We start from the raw sequence: 13,423 nt of genomic DNA on the forward strand, positions 1-13,423 counted from the left end.
CTCCTGCCTCAGCCTCCCGAGTAGCTGGGACTACAGGCGCCCGCCACCTCGCCCGGCTAATTTTTTGTATTTTTTTTTAGTAGAGACGGGGTTTCACCGGGTTAACCAGGATGGTCTCGATCTCCTGACCTTGTGATCCGCCCGTCTCAGCCTCCCAAAGTGCTGGGATTACAGGCTTGAGCCACCGCGCCCGGCCAAAAAAATTTTTTTTTTTTTTTGACATAAAGTCTTGCTCTGGAGTGCAATGGCGTGATCTCGGCTCACTGCACCCTCTGCCTCCTGGGTTCAAGCAATTCTCCTGTCTCAGCCTCCTGAGTAGCTGGGATTACAGGCACAAGCCACCACACCCAGCTAATTTTTGTATTTTTAGTAGAGATGGGGTTTCACCATGTTGGTCAGGCTGGTCTCGAACTGCTGACCTTGTGATCCACCCGCTTTGGCCTCCCAAAGTGCTGGGATTACAGGCGTGAGCCACCACACCCGGCCTAAAAAAACAATTTTTTTTGAAAGACCTGGGGGCTCTTCTCAGGGTACCCCTCCCCCCATACACCTCCAAAATTGCCAGGACAAAGGTTCAAAAGTGTTCTGTTTAATACGTTTTGTCTGTTAGTGCTTGGGTGCCTGTGGTTGGTTTCTCTCACTGGAACCAGTCCTGGCCCCCACTCGCCTGGCTTCCTCCAGTCACCCCAGGTCCTGGGGCTGGTGTGTCAGAAGCTGCCTTTGTCCTCTCCATTCATCCATCCTTGGATCTGTCTGGCCTCTGATGCCCTCATTCAGCCTCTCAGGGTCCAGGGGTGACTGGCGTGGATCCTGCTCGCTGTGCCAAGATGGCCCTCCAGATGCGGCATACCATCCCTCCCCTGGGGGTAATGGACTCTGTGTGGCTCAGCCGGAAGGTGGCCCTGGACTCTCTCTTGCACCCACTGTCTGCCCAGTGCCCCCTCTGTCACTAGGGGACCCAGGTGCCCCTTTGGTTTCCAGGAAGGAACCTAGGCAGGCCTGCAGTTGGCCAGGATGAGGCCACATGCATGGTTCACCCTTGGGGGACCCAGAATGTACCTGATGCGGGTATAGATGAGGTCATCTCGAGTGGCATAGGTGAGCAGGGTGTGGAGGGTGAAGCTATGGTTCAACAGCTGGATGTGGACAAAGACCCGCAGAAACAGGGAAATAAGGAATTACAGAAAGATGTGTCCAGAGACCCGGGTACTAGCTTTGCTCTGCTGCCAAAATACGGAGGCAGATCACACCCTTCTGGGCCTCAGTTTTCTCATCCATACAATGGGAAGAGAATACTAAGTGTTCTTCTAGTATTGAGATTCTCTGCATCAGAGGGCACAGTGAGAAGAGCGAGAAGATGGACAGAGATGGAGGCTTTGGCTGGTGAGGTCAGGGATAGCCAAGCACTCCCCACCTCACCATTTGGATGGTGCCTGAATCCACATTCAGTTCCTGTAGCCACTGCACTAGGCCCTGGTCCGTTGAAAGAGCGGCTGTCAAGAAGTAGTCAGGTGATGAGCCCAAGAGTGCCTCCCGCTAGAAGCTGCCTCGAACCCACCAATAGTGTTCTCCAGCCAAGGCCCACTCACCTGAGGGCTCTGGGGCCAGGGCATAGGTCCGGGCTTCCTCATTCAGCCGCTGTAGAGCCCGCTGCACCAGGGCCTGGTACTCCCGTTCCTTCCCGGCCAGGACTTCCCGCAGCCTGTGGGGCAGAGAAGAGTAGAATGGAGTGGTGAGTGGGGAGTGGGTTGAAGCCCGGCAGAGGCTATGAGCGATTCCAAGGGGCTTTACCGATCAGTCTCTGCCCTCAAGAGGCTCAGCTGCACCATCAGAGGAGCGGGGCCCTGCTCAGGCTCCACTGGAAGCAGGCTCTGCTGGCCTGGGCTCTGCTGGGAGTCCCCTTCTTTACTCAGCTCCTCTGACTTCAGTGAGACCGCCTCCTTCTCCACCTCTGCAGCCGGGTGCCGTGAATTCAGGCAAGGCTACAACGCCTGTTTGGGACCCCCAGACCCCAGCAAGGGAGTGGAGGGGTAGGGTGCCCAGCTCTGGGCAGGCCCCAGGCAGTGCCAGTATGAGAGATGTCCATTTAGTCACACCCCCACCGGCGCCTGCCTGCCCCTGTCCCGCCTGGCCCCCACCGGCCCCATTCGATGTTCACCTCGCCCAGCAAGCACCACACCCTCGCCGGCAGGAGGCCGTGGCACTCCCCTCCTACCTGGGCCCAGCACAGCCAGGGCTGCCCGCACAGCACGGCTGAGCAGTGAGTCCAGAACGAACATCCAGTGTGGACGGATCTGGCGCCTGCGGAGGATCTGCTTCACCTGCAGGGGGAGGGAGGGCGCCGCTGAGACAGCTGAGCCTCAACTAGAGGCAGAGCTTGAGTTGGAAAGGCCTAGAAAGTCTTCGGTGGGAGGCAAGTGGGATGGGCGGCCTAGAGGTCCAGGGAGGGGCTGGGAAGCTAGGACTGGGCAGACGGTTTTTTGCTGCAGGCCTGATCTTCAGGGAGGAGACAGGGAATCTTGGAACATCAAGTCCTGGCACCTCCCCAGGCACGGGGAGCTCACTACCTGTTGTTGGGCAGCTCTGATTACCAGAAGGCGCCCTCACCGCATCCGGGAAGGCAAAGAGCGGTCCGTGCAGAAGTGCAGGCCCAAGGCCCTGGGCCCTCAGCCGTCCTTGCAGAGCCCGCAGCTCCTGGGCCAGCTGCCGGCGGTTGGGAGTGTGGATGTGTGCCCCGAGGCAGCGCAGCAGCTCTTCCACATAGTTTCTGCCCAGATGGGACCCCTGAGAAGGAAGAGAGGGGTGGTCAGCGAGTGTTCCAGCCAAATAAGACGCAGCCGCGGAGGTGGGTTAGTGGGGGGGCGGGGACATCAACAGGTGTCCTGACCCTGCGCTACCACCAGGGGGCGCTAGGGTGGGCCGCCCACCTGCTCCTGCTCCTGCTGCTGCTGCTCCTGCTCCTGCTCCTGCTCCTGCTCCTGGTGCAGATTCTCCGCCAGCGCTGGCAGCTCCTGCTCCAGTACCGCGGCCAGCATGGCCCGACGCTTGCTCTCCTGGTGCAGCAGGCTCAGCCCCGAACTCTCCTCCGGAGACGCAGGCTCCTCGGCCGCAGGCTCCTCGGGCACCCTGGGCACAAGGGCAAGCGGCTGATTGAAGACGGGCAGCAACAAGCCAGTCACCTCTGCTGCCGGGTTTGAATTCTGGCTCTCCTGCTTTTATGCCTACCTCACAGGCATGAACACAGATAAACCCCGCACTGAGAGGACACAAGTCCAAGTTAGAGTTGCCAGAACAGGGCATGGGGAGGCACCAAATTCCACATTCACAAGTGGTCAAGGTGCCCAGGTCCCCAAGGAGGGCTTTTGTAGGAGGGGAGAAAAAGGCAAAACCAGGCAAAGGGAACCCATCCCAGGAGCCTAGGTCTCACCGGAGCTGGCTGGTGCCCCCATAACTGAGGCAGCGCTTTGGGGGGCTGGGCGGGTGCTGAGACGGTCCCTGAGGGCGCGGGAATGTCTGAGACTGGGTGGTTGAGTCGGCTGAAGGAATGGAACTGGCGGAAGGGTTATCTGAGGGAGGGACAGAGCTGTCAGTTGGGCCCTCTTCCCCCCTCACAGCTCCACAACTCCTCTGCCCTCCAGTGTGTCCATCCTGCCACCTCCAAGCACCTGAGGGCCGTGGAACATGTTGGGGGGAGCTGGGGCTGCGACTCCTTTTCCCAGGCCGCAGGAAGGGGTCCCCCAGCAGTGCCTGGGCGCTGGCTCGGAGGCGGGGGTCTGGCTCAAAAGTTCGAAGGAGAAAGGCTTGGGCCTCAGCCGACAGAGAGCTGGGCATTGGTGGATGGACCTTGTACATACCCACCTGTTGGGGGAGGGTGAACAAGGGTGACATTCAGAGGTGTCCAAGGCCCAGGCTGGCCCTATGCCACTTCCATGTGCCAGGCCCAAAGGGGTCTTACCTGAAACATGGCAGCTTGTGGGCTCCCTAGCTCATGGAAGGGGGGGCGACCCGTGGCCATCTCAATGACAGTGCAGCCCAGTGACCAGATGTCAGCTGCTTTCCCATAACCGCGTGGGCCCTGGTCAATGATTTCTGGGGCCATATACTGCAGAGTTCCTAGGACAGAAGCAGGAGCACTGATGCCCATCTAGGCTTTAACATGGGGTTGGAGAGGGGAGGGGAATGCCATCATCCTCAGGCCGACTGCACCCATACTGAACCTATCATCCAAAACGTACCTCAACACCTATCCTGGTCATCAAACATCTATCCTGAGTTCCATCACCATCCGAGGCTCCATCACCTGCCAAGGCTTCCATCATTCACCCTGGGCTCCACCACATTCACAGACTCCATCACCCACAGTAGTGCTCCAGCACACATCCTGGATTGCATCGTCCCCCTGAACTCCATCACCAGCTTTTTCCTCCAACTCCCACCTTGGCCTACATCAACACTCCTCAAGTGCTAAAGTCAGTTTCATCACTTATCCAAGCTCCAGTTCTAGATGCCATCACCTCAGCCCTGGCCCAATCACTCACCCTGGGTTTCATTCCCCATTAGGACTCTAACTCCATGCCTAGGAGAAACCCCATTCCCTGGAAGGTTCCAAGACATCTTCTGCCCCAGGTCAGCATCCCCACTCACCACCCCCACACCTTGTTACCTGTGAAGGTCTCAGTGCAAGGTGTGATTCCTGCCAGTCGCTTGGAGGTGCCAAAGTCAGAAATCTTGAGCAGCCCACTGAAGGTGTTGATCAGCACATTGTCCCCCTGATCGATAGTCATTAGTGGACACTGAGCTGGGCCCCTGCCAGCAGAACTAGACCCTCTTTCTGGGATCCCATCTCCTGGAGATCCCAGCCTGGTCCTGTCTCTGTCAACACTCTCCCCTTGCCATCCCACTTACATGCCCCTCTGGGGCTGGGAGCTGACAATTGGTTTGGCTTCAGAGCTGAACTTTTCCCCTCCTTCTCTAAAGAGCCTCCCTGATTAATTTCCTACCCTTTGCAACAGGTCTGCTCACTCTGCTAGCCTGTGTCTGAGACCACGTCCTCCCCCGCCACCCCCAGCAGATGAGGGCGGGCCAGCCCCAGGGCTTACCTTAATGTCCCTGTGCACGATGTGGTTGTCATGCAAATAGCCAAGTCCCTGCAGGATCTGGCGGGTGTAGAAACTGATGGTGCTCTCGTTGTCCTTCAGGGGTCCCCACACTGACCGCAGCAAGGATGACAGGCTGCCTGGGTGGGGACAGTCCAAGTTCATTGTTCCTACCCACTGGCTCCAGCCCGCATCTCTGCTCAAGGCCCAGACACACGCGTGTCATAGCCCCAACTCCATCACCCAGCGCCACTCCTCAGCTAATTCTAGGCTACACCACCCACACGCACTAGGGTGCATTTCCCCCTGGGCTCTCCAACCCTGCCTGCCTCGGTACCATGCCCCACACCTCAGTTTCATTCCCATCCCACACAGGGCAGGCACCTCCAGGCACTTCCTCCATGAAGATCTTAAGGTAGCCGCCCTGGCTAGCTGAGCCCAGATAGCGCACTATGTTCTTGTGGCGCAGGCGTTTGTGAAGAGCGATTTCTTCATGCAGGGGCTGAGAAAACCTGGGGGGAGGTAGGGGAGAGAGGAAAGGGACCGATGTGGGCAGAGAAGCCCAGCCCATCCCGCCCCAGCCTGGCCCCGCCCCAAGGACCTGCCCCGCCCACAAGCCCTCTCCCAACTTCCGCACCCTTACTACCCACCCGGCCCATAGGACCCTCCAGACCTCAGTCCCGCCCGCCTGGTCCTGGCTGTTCCGCCCACGGGCCCAGTCCACAGGGCTCGAACTCTCAGGTCCTACGAGCCCGCCCACTAGGCCCCGCCCACAGAAGCCGCTCCGCTCGTGGCCCAGCTCACTCCGCCCTCGCGAGCCCTCAGCCCCGCCCGCGCGGCCACGCACCGCACCTGCTGTCCCGCTCCGGAATCTCCTTGATGGCGATGCGCACCCTCGTGTGGCGATCACGGCCCGCGTACACCACCCCATACGTGCCCTTGCCCAGCACCAGCCGCTCGCCCGTCTCCGTGTACTCATAATCAAACTGCCGGGCACGGAGTGAGATGGGGGTTCAGCAGGGCCCGCGGCCCCTCGCCCTCCGCGAGCTCCCAGTCCCGCATCCTCACCTCCAACACCTCCCCCACGCCCTCTGCCTCCTCCGCGGGCGCCGTGGAATCCGGGTTCGTCACCAAGGCCTGGATCAGGCCGCAGAACCTGTAGGTGGGGGAGGTAAGACTCACGGGAGGGGCATCTTGGTCCCCACATAACCCAGGGCACCTGAGGGACGTCGTCCCTTTCTTTTCCCCACTCCACCGGGCATCCTGGTCCTCAGAGTACCCTGACCATGAAAGACTGCGCACCATTGGCAGTGCCCTACGCTGGGGAAGCACAGCTGGACATCCTGAGCCGGAGGGAGTGCATAGAGGAAGCAGCAGCGCTCGTCGCGCTTGGAGGCGCTGGGAAGGGATGAAGAACCCAGTGAGTGTCAGGCTGGGTGGCAGGGACCCTAACCTCCCGTCTTTCCAGTCGCCCCAGGTCCCACCTATCACCTGACTCCACATATGGAGGCGACTGGGAAGGTCCAGCTGGAGGGAATGTCCTGCAAGAAGAAATGGGGTGTGATGGGGGGTGCTGGGGACAGGAGAAGGGTCTGCGAATGGGAGAAAGGCTCCACAGAAAAGGTCCCAGCAGAGGTGAGTGAGGGGCCTCAGCAGCGACTTCACCTGGGTCTCAGGTTCCAGCAAGCTCAGGGTCACTGTGCTCACTGGGTCAGTACCCCGAACCTCGAGATTTGCAGGCAGCAGCACCTTGTTCATCTCCAGGACCAGCACCTGCAGGCAGTGGGGGAGTAGGGTCTGTCAGAAGGGGCTTACCCCTTTCCCAGGTCCACCACCCCTACAGGCCTCACCAAGCACTGGTCGCCCTGGGGACAGGCCATCTTGAATGGTTGGCAGGACTGTAGCAAGAAGTGGAGCCAGAAGTGGGCACGGCGTGGTGGCCCTCCACAGGGCTCTGGCGTGGGCCTGAAGTGCTGGTAGAGCAGGAAGGTCTCCATCACAGACACCAGGTACCTGCACGCAAAGCCGCATCCTCAGTTCAGCACAGGCACCAACCAGCACTGCCAGGGAGAGGAAACTGGCCTGGATATAGCTAAAACGTTGGCATGGGGTGCCACGGGCACTGGTCTAAAAGTAGCCAGGTCATTGGCTCAGGGTTCAGTCTAGCATGCCAATGGACATAGGTGCAGGAGCTGACAGCCCAGGTCAGGCCAAGAATGCAGAGGGGGCCACCTACCATATGGGGGCATTGAGCTTATACAGCTGCTCTGCAGCCAGCACCACCTGGGTGGGGTCATTGGCAAGGATCTGGGCTCCCAGGTAGAAACCCACATCCCAGTAATACTGCATCTTCTCCACGCAGCCTTTGCGGGCCAGCAGGCAGCCCAGCTTCATGCCTGGGGGAGAGGGGAATGGGCTCCAGTGAGTGTGGGTGCAGGGGTGAGTGAGGCCCACCATTTCTGTGGGCCTGAGTGTGGACATGAACACAGATATGAGTAAATCATTGGGTGTGGCAAGATCTCGGGTGGGAACAGGAGCTCAGGCACAGGTATATGAACATGCAGATGTGTTAGGGAACATTTGTGGGTTTGAGGGCTCCTGAGGGCCCAGAACAGGTATTAGGACCCAGGTGTGGGTATGGGCAGGACAGTCCAAAATGGATGAACTCATCCTACCTCTTACCCAGTGTGCTCTCTCCCTGCCCTCTTCCCAGGCCCCTCTGAACCCCTGTGGGTGACGAGACAAGAGCCAGGATCTGTGCTCACCTATTAGCCGGAGCTCCTTGGAATCCTCAAAGTGCTGCCCGGCAGCAATGAGGAGCACGGCTGCATTGATGCCCGAGTGGAGGCTGGGCTCTATGTCAAAAGCCTTGCGATACCTGGGGTGGGGGTAGGAGGCACAGGGCTGGACCGATGCCCACAGCACCATCCCTCATCTCATAGCTCAGCACGCCAGCCACTCACTGTGCTCCTTACCAGTGATAGGCCTGCTCCCGGTACCCAGCATCCTGGAAACCTGAACTGAAGAACATGTCCTTGTAGATACGGCCACACATGCAGTACAGATCCGGTGCCACGGAGCCCTCAAGCTGTACCAGTGGCAGCAGCACGGCCAGGGCCTTCGCCCGGTCCCCAGGCCTGTTCCTCCTAGGGAAAAGATGGGCTCAGGCCCTCCCTGATGGCCCTGGCCTACTCTGTTCAGGGACCTCTAGACACTGAACAGCAGGGACCCTTCCACGGGCCTGACAATAATGATCTCAAAATGATATTGACCCTGGCCAGCACTGACCTCTCTAGGGGTAGTGACCTCAGATAGAAGTGATTCCTAGATGCAATGACCCTTAGGAGCAGTGATCTTGAACAGTGGTGACCATACCACAGGCAGCACCACCTCCCCCACCCCGACCAGGCAGCAGTAACTCAGAACAACAGGGACCTACTGACATCAGTGACCCTGGTCAGCAAATTCCCCAAACAGCAGTGATCCCAGACAGCAATGGCTTTGCACAGCAGAGACTCAGGTTTCGGAAACCTTTATGTGGCTATGATCTAACCCTTGCTCTGCCACTCACCGGTTGAGGGCAAAAGTGTAGTGGAAGCAGACATTATGCTGCTCGGCCACATCACAGGTGGGCAAGGCCTGCAGCGTCTCCACCAGCTCAATGATGGCCGAGTAGTCCTGCATCAGGGAACAGCAAGTACTGGCATCATGGGCCTCCAGGCCCCGAGGAACCTTGAGCCAGGGTCCTTTCCCACACCTGACATCCCACCCAGCCACCATCTTCTGCACGCCTCCTTAGGCCCAGCAGACACCACACTTCACAGGGAGAACCTGCTCTGTGCCCCATGTTGGGTATTCCCAACCCCACAACGGCCCCAGGAGGCAGCAACATGCTCATCCTGTCTAACAAATAAGGAAGCCAACACTCAGAGACGTTTGATCATTTGCCCAAAGCCACCAGCGAGCAAGTGGCCCAGCCAGGAGCTGAACTTGGGTTTGTCTGACCTCAAATGCCAGCTGCCCTACTGCCTCTCTGAACACCACGCACTTGCACATCGCGGTAGGAGAGCAGCAAGTTCATGATGATGTCGGGGCTCAGCAGCTCCACGCTGTCCAGTCTCCGCTGCAGCCGAGCCAGCTCCTGCCGCAGCTGCGGCCCACTGAACCGCTCCCGCGCCTGCCGGATGTCCTGCCGAATGGTCTCCCGGAAATAGCCACTGATGCCCAGGGCAGGGGAGGCAGGGAAAGAGAATGGTGGGGCCTGCACCTCAGCCCCAGCCCACCGTACCCTCACCAGCACCCTCCTGGAGCACCCTCCCTGGGGGCCCTCATTACCAAGAGTCTGTGGGTGTGGCCTCCAGCAGGCGGGCAAGCCGGCCCACCAGGGGAGTGAGCAGAGCCTCGGTCCCCACTCCAGCCTGTACCAGCCCATCAGCCAGGCCCTGCAGAAGGCCTGCATCGCCACACAGCACCCGACCAGTGGCCGTCACCACATAGGGGATCAGTGTGTAACTGCCAACGCAATCCTGGTGGGAGGGAGGCAGGAATCAGTGAGGTCAGAGGTCAGCACAGATAAGGGGAGTGAGAGCATCAAAGGTCAGCACCAGTGGGAATTGGAATCGCAGGAAAGGGGCACCCGTCATGAGAGGAGGCAACAGGAAACAGAGGAACACATGGGATGTCAGGGGGGCGTTAGGTGACTGAGGAAGCCAGGAGGATTAGTGGAGGTCAGAGGTCATAGTGAAAGTCAAAGGGCACTTTTGAGTGAGAGGTGGATTCTGCTCACCGAGTTCTTCTGGAAAACATCCTCCTGCAGGAGGCAGACAGTCAGATACTGGTGTTCTGTGTAGGCCTTACCCCAGCCCCGTGCCTGCCCCCACCAGCCCCAGGCCACCTACCCGCAGGGCCTGCAGGTCAGGGAGGTCGGCCTGCGAGCAGAGGAGCACGTTGTTGGTCATGCTGAAGCTCTCACGCACACCAAGGTGGTAGAATAGGGAGGGCTGTACCAGCGAGCTGCTCACCTCCAGCACCACTACGTCTGCAGGCACAGAGGGGGCGGCGCTGATCCCTGAAGCCCAGCTTGATGGGGAAGGAGCAGGGGTCCATCCTGGCTTGACCTGCCTTGCTGTGGGACTCCAGTAGGGTCTGTTTCTGCTTTGGGCTTCAGTCGGCCCTTTTTAGGGGACCCCAGCACTTTCACAGAACTGATCTCTGTGGTGTTGCAGGAGAGGAGTTGGGCTCACTGGGCTGGGACCCTCAGGCCACGGTTCAGAGCCTGTGAGCACCTGGCATGGGGGAAGGGAGGCTGTGGACCAATTGAGTCTGTTCCAGGACATTTGGGAGGTGGGAGTTGCGCAAACACAGAAGTCCCCTCCCTTTGGTCTTCAGCACAGTCTCTTGAAAGGGGCTACCATCAGTGTGCATGGACAACGCTGTGCCTAAATGTATGTATGTGTATATGTGTGACATGTACAGCTTACTATGTCTGACTGTACCTGTGTGTGTGACAGCGTCTGCTAGGGCCTGCACGAGTCAACATGTATGTGATTTGTGTCTGTCGATAATTGTGTCTTTGTGTCCGAGTGATCGTCGGGTCAGCCTTCATTTTAGGCTACGATTTCATGGACATCCAGGAAGCACAGCTACCGGACTCCAGCATGAGCAAGTAAGTATGGGGGCGGAGCATCCGGGCTGGCTGGAGGGAGGAGTGACCCGCGGGGGAATAGCCTCCTTCTGGCCCCGCCCCTGGCCCATCCTTCCCCGCCCATTCTTTCTTCGCCGCTGAGGCCACTTAACCTAAGCTCCCTCACCCAGTATCCAGTCCCGTTGGGTCCGTTCGCTTCTCTGTTTACTTCTCCAGCCCGATCCTCGGAAACAGTATGCTAGGACTCCTCAACTCCAGCCTCCCCGGTACAGCCCCTTTCCCTAAGTCTAAGCTGCTCTCCCAGTAATTGTCCTCAAGAGATCCGCGTGACATCCTCCTGAGACTGAGGCTGAGTCCAGCCCCGCGCCGCTCCCCGCCCCGCCCCAGAGTTCCAAAGCCCCGCCCCATCCTTGCCCGGCTCGCAGGGCACCGCTCCGACTGAAGGGTGCCTAAGCCCCAACCCCAGGCCCTGGAGCTGCGCCCGGATCCCTGTGTCGTCCCGAGCCTGGCCGCGCCCCAGATCCCCTAAATCCCACTTTTTTCACGGCCCTGTCCCAAGCCCTTCAGTTTCATCTCACTTTAAGTCCCCTAGACCCGGTAACCCTCCCGGCCCCTGCCTTGAGCCGTCGAGCCCGGCTGGATCCCCACCCAGGACCCTGAGTCCCGCCCAGATCCGGCCCCGCCCCCAGCGCGCTCACCCGCGTTGTAGAAGGCATCCAGCGCAGCGGTGTCGCCTAGCGCCAGCGTCCCGAAGGGCAGGCTGCGCAGCTGCGGGGGCGGCCGCGGCCGGGGGAGCTGCGCGCAAGCCTCGCGCAGGCAGCGCAGGGGCAGCGGCTCCGCCTCAGTTCCCTCGCGAGGCTCCAGCCCGGGCTGCGGCTCCCGGGTCAGCACGTAGACCACGCTGAGCGGCCGGCTCCGCGCACAGCCCCGGCCCGGGGGCGCCGCGAGCGGCCGGCCCCGGCTCAGCGCCACGGCCAGCGGGTCCTGCCAGCAGCTGCCGGCGCGCTCCGCCCCGGACCGGGGACACTGCACCGCCATGCGGGGGCGCTCAGGCGCGGGGCGCCGCGCACTGGGAACCCGCGGCGGAGCAGGAGCCTGGGCCGGCAGATCAGGAATCTTGGGATCTGGAATCCAGTCGGAATCGGAGAATATCCCACGGGATCTAGGGATCCGGAATCTGGCCTGACGTCCCTTTCCAGAAATCTAAAGTCCAGGGAGAAATCCGAACTCAGACTTGCAAGGTCCTGAGGTTCTGAAATCCGGGATTGGGTCCTAGGAATCTGGGGCATCCGGTGGTCGGCAGCTCAGAGCCACTTGAGGGATCCTGGGAATCGGCCCGGAGGTGCCTGCCACCTGGACTCCTCAAGGGAGCGCCCGCCAACGCTGACCTGCCTTCACTTGTAGACTGAGCCCAGCCCTTTCCCGGCCGACCCAGAAAGCTCCACCCTCGGCCCTGGGGCAGCGCCGCTCCCTAGCGGCCTGAGACTCAGCTTCTCCCCTCCCTTCTCTCCCGCCAGAACTTTGGAGACTGGAGGCTTCCGGAACAGCCTGTGCCCCTGTGCACGCCAAAGATTGTGGACTGCTCACAGCAAGCGCACATAAAATGTGTGACGAGGCCGGGGCTATAGGGAAAAGGTTCGATCCTCAAGGCCTGCCCTGCAGGGATCTGTTGAATGAATGGCTCTCTAGAGACATTAGGGTGCGCAGAGCATGATGAACAGTGGGTGTCCTTCCGGGCCCAGTGAGTGCAGGCAGGGAGGGACTGGGATGGGGGAAACCTACACCCTAGGCCGCTTGTCCGAAAGCCTTCAATCCTGGAGTGAGACTTGGCATCTGAGCCTTTACTGTCGCTAGGGGGCTGCTTTCCCCAGGACCCAACCTGCTATGGACCCCCGCTGACCTTTGACTTCTATGCAGAAGGTGACCATTGGACCTGAGAAGCACTTCCCACTCTTAAACATTTCTTTAGCCACCCCTTGAAGGAGTCAACCCCAGCCCTTTGCACTACAACAGCTTCTCAGCTTCAAATCCCCAAGAATCCCCAACTTTCTTGGTGAGGCAGCAACCTGGTATAAGCCTCAGTGGACCCTGAAATCAAGAAATGGGGACTTAAGTTGAATAACTTCTCCAAGATCACTCAGCACATGACAGAGCAGGGTGCAAACCCAGGACCGCCTGTCAGGCTCTTAACTATTTAATTCTACCACTTACTAGAACGTGGCTTTGGGCAAATAAACTGCTTAAATGCTACTCAATGGCTTTTTCATTGCCCTGTTGCCTTGTGGAAGAAAAATGTACCTTCCTTGGTTTGACCTTGGATTTGAACTAGCACCCAATGGGACAGGCAGGAAGTGGCAGAGTTTGAGAACTTGGCCTGCAACAGAGGCTGGAGTGGAAAACAGACAACGTACAGGGGACAAGCATGAGCAACTGACAGGCTGAGAAAGCTGTGCAATTCCCAGCAGGGGTGGTGGCTCACACCTGGAATCCCACTTTGGGAGGCCAAGACGGGTGGATCACGAGGTCAGGAGTTTGAGATAAGCCTGGCCAACATGGTGAAACCCCGTCTCTACTAAAAATACAAAAAAAAGGAGCAGGGCTTGGTGGCATGTGCCTGTAATCCCAGCTACGTGGGAGGCTGAAGCAGGAGAATGGCTTAAACCCAGGAGCCGGAGGTTGCGGT

General features: G+C 59.4%; 1 protein-coding gene across 3 annotated transcripts; it reads right to left on the bottom strand.

The window, feature by feature from the left end:
* Positions 1-568: 568 nt before the first annotated feature.
* MAP3K6 (mitogen-activated protein kinase kinase kinase 6) lies at positions 569-12,650 on the bottom strand. 3 transcript variants are annotated; one of them, XM_030913589.1, is made up of 29 exons: positions 11,439-12,650; positions 9,995-10,134; positions 9,883-9,906; positions 9,432-9,622; positions 9,145-9,313; positions 8,668-8,774; positions 8,072-8,242; positions 7,862-7,974; positions 7,333-7,492; positions 6,947-7,109; positions 6,762-6,869; positions 6,588-6,637; positions 6,399-6,494; positions 6,165-6,252; positions 5,949-6,082; positions 5,481-5,608; positions 5,100-5,236; positions 4,664-4,769; positions 3,956-4,113; positions 3,666-3,858; positions 3,428-3,566; positions 2,928-3,126; positions 2,608-2,784; positions 2,216-2,321; positions 1,792-1,951; positions 1,590-1,702; positions 1,420-1,493; positions 1,060-1,136; positions 569-860 (listed from the first exon to the last, which is right to left on the bottom strand). In XM_030913589.1, the coding sequence occupies exons 1-29, from the start codon at positions 11,776-11,778 to the stop codon at positions 782-784; spliced, it is 3,900 nt and encodes a 1,299-aa protein (XP_030769449.1). In that variant the 5' UTR covers positions 11,779-12,650; the 3' UTR covers positions 569-781. The 3 variants fall into 3 exon arrangements, with proteins under 3 accessions (XP_030769449.1, XP_030769450.1, XP_030769451.1); XM_030913590.1 differs by lacking the exon at positions 9,883-9,906; XM_030913591.1 differs by lacking the exon at positions 6,399-6,494.
* Between the last annotated feature and the right edge of the window lie 773 nt (positions 12,651-13,423).

This window comes from Rhinopithecus roxellana, chromosome 12 (genome assembly GCF_007565055.1).
Source record: "Rhinopithecus roxellana isolate Shanxi Qingling chromosome 12, ASM756505v1, whole genome shotgun sequence".
Classification (NCBI taxonomy): Eukaryota; Metazoa; Chordata; class Mammalia; order Primates; family Cercopithecidae; genus Rhinopithecus; species Rhinopithecus roxellana.

Bases quoted from the DNA above. Each gene is read 5' to 3' on its own strand.
- MAP3K6 (XM_030913589.1), bottom strand. From the start codon at position 11,778: ATGGCGGTGCAGTGTCCCCGGTCCGGGGCGGAGCGCGCCGGCAGCTGC. The intron at 7,493-7,861 runs GTGAGCACAGAT...CCTCTCCCCCAG, and splicing joins CAAGGAGCTCCGGCTAATAG to GCATGAAGCTGGGCTGCCTG. The intron at 6,083-6,164 runs GTGAGGATGCGG...CGTGCCCGGCAG, and splicing joins GCGTGGGGGAGGTGTTGGAG to TTTGATTATGAGTACACGGA.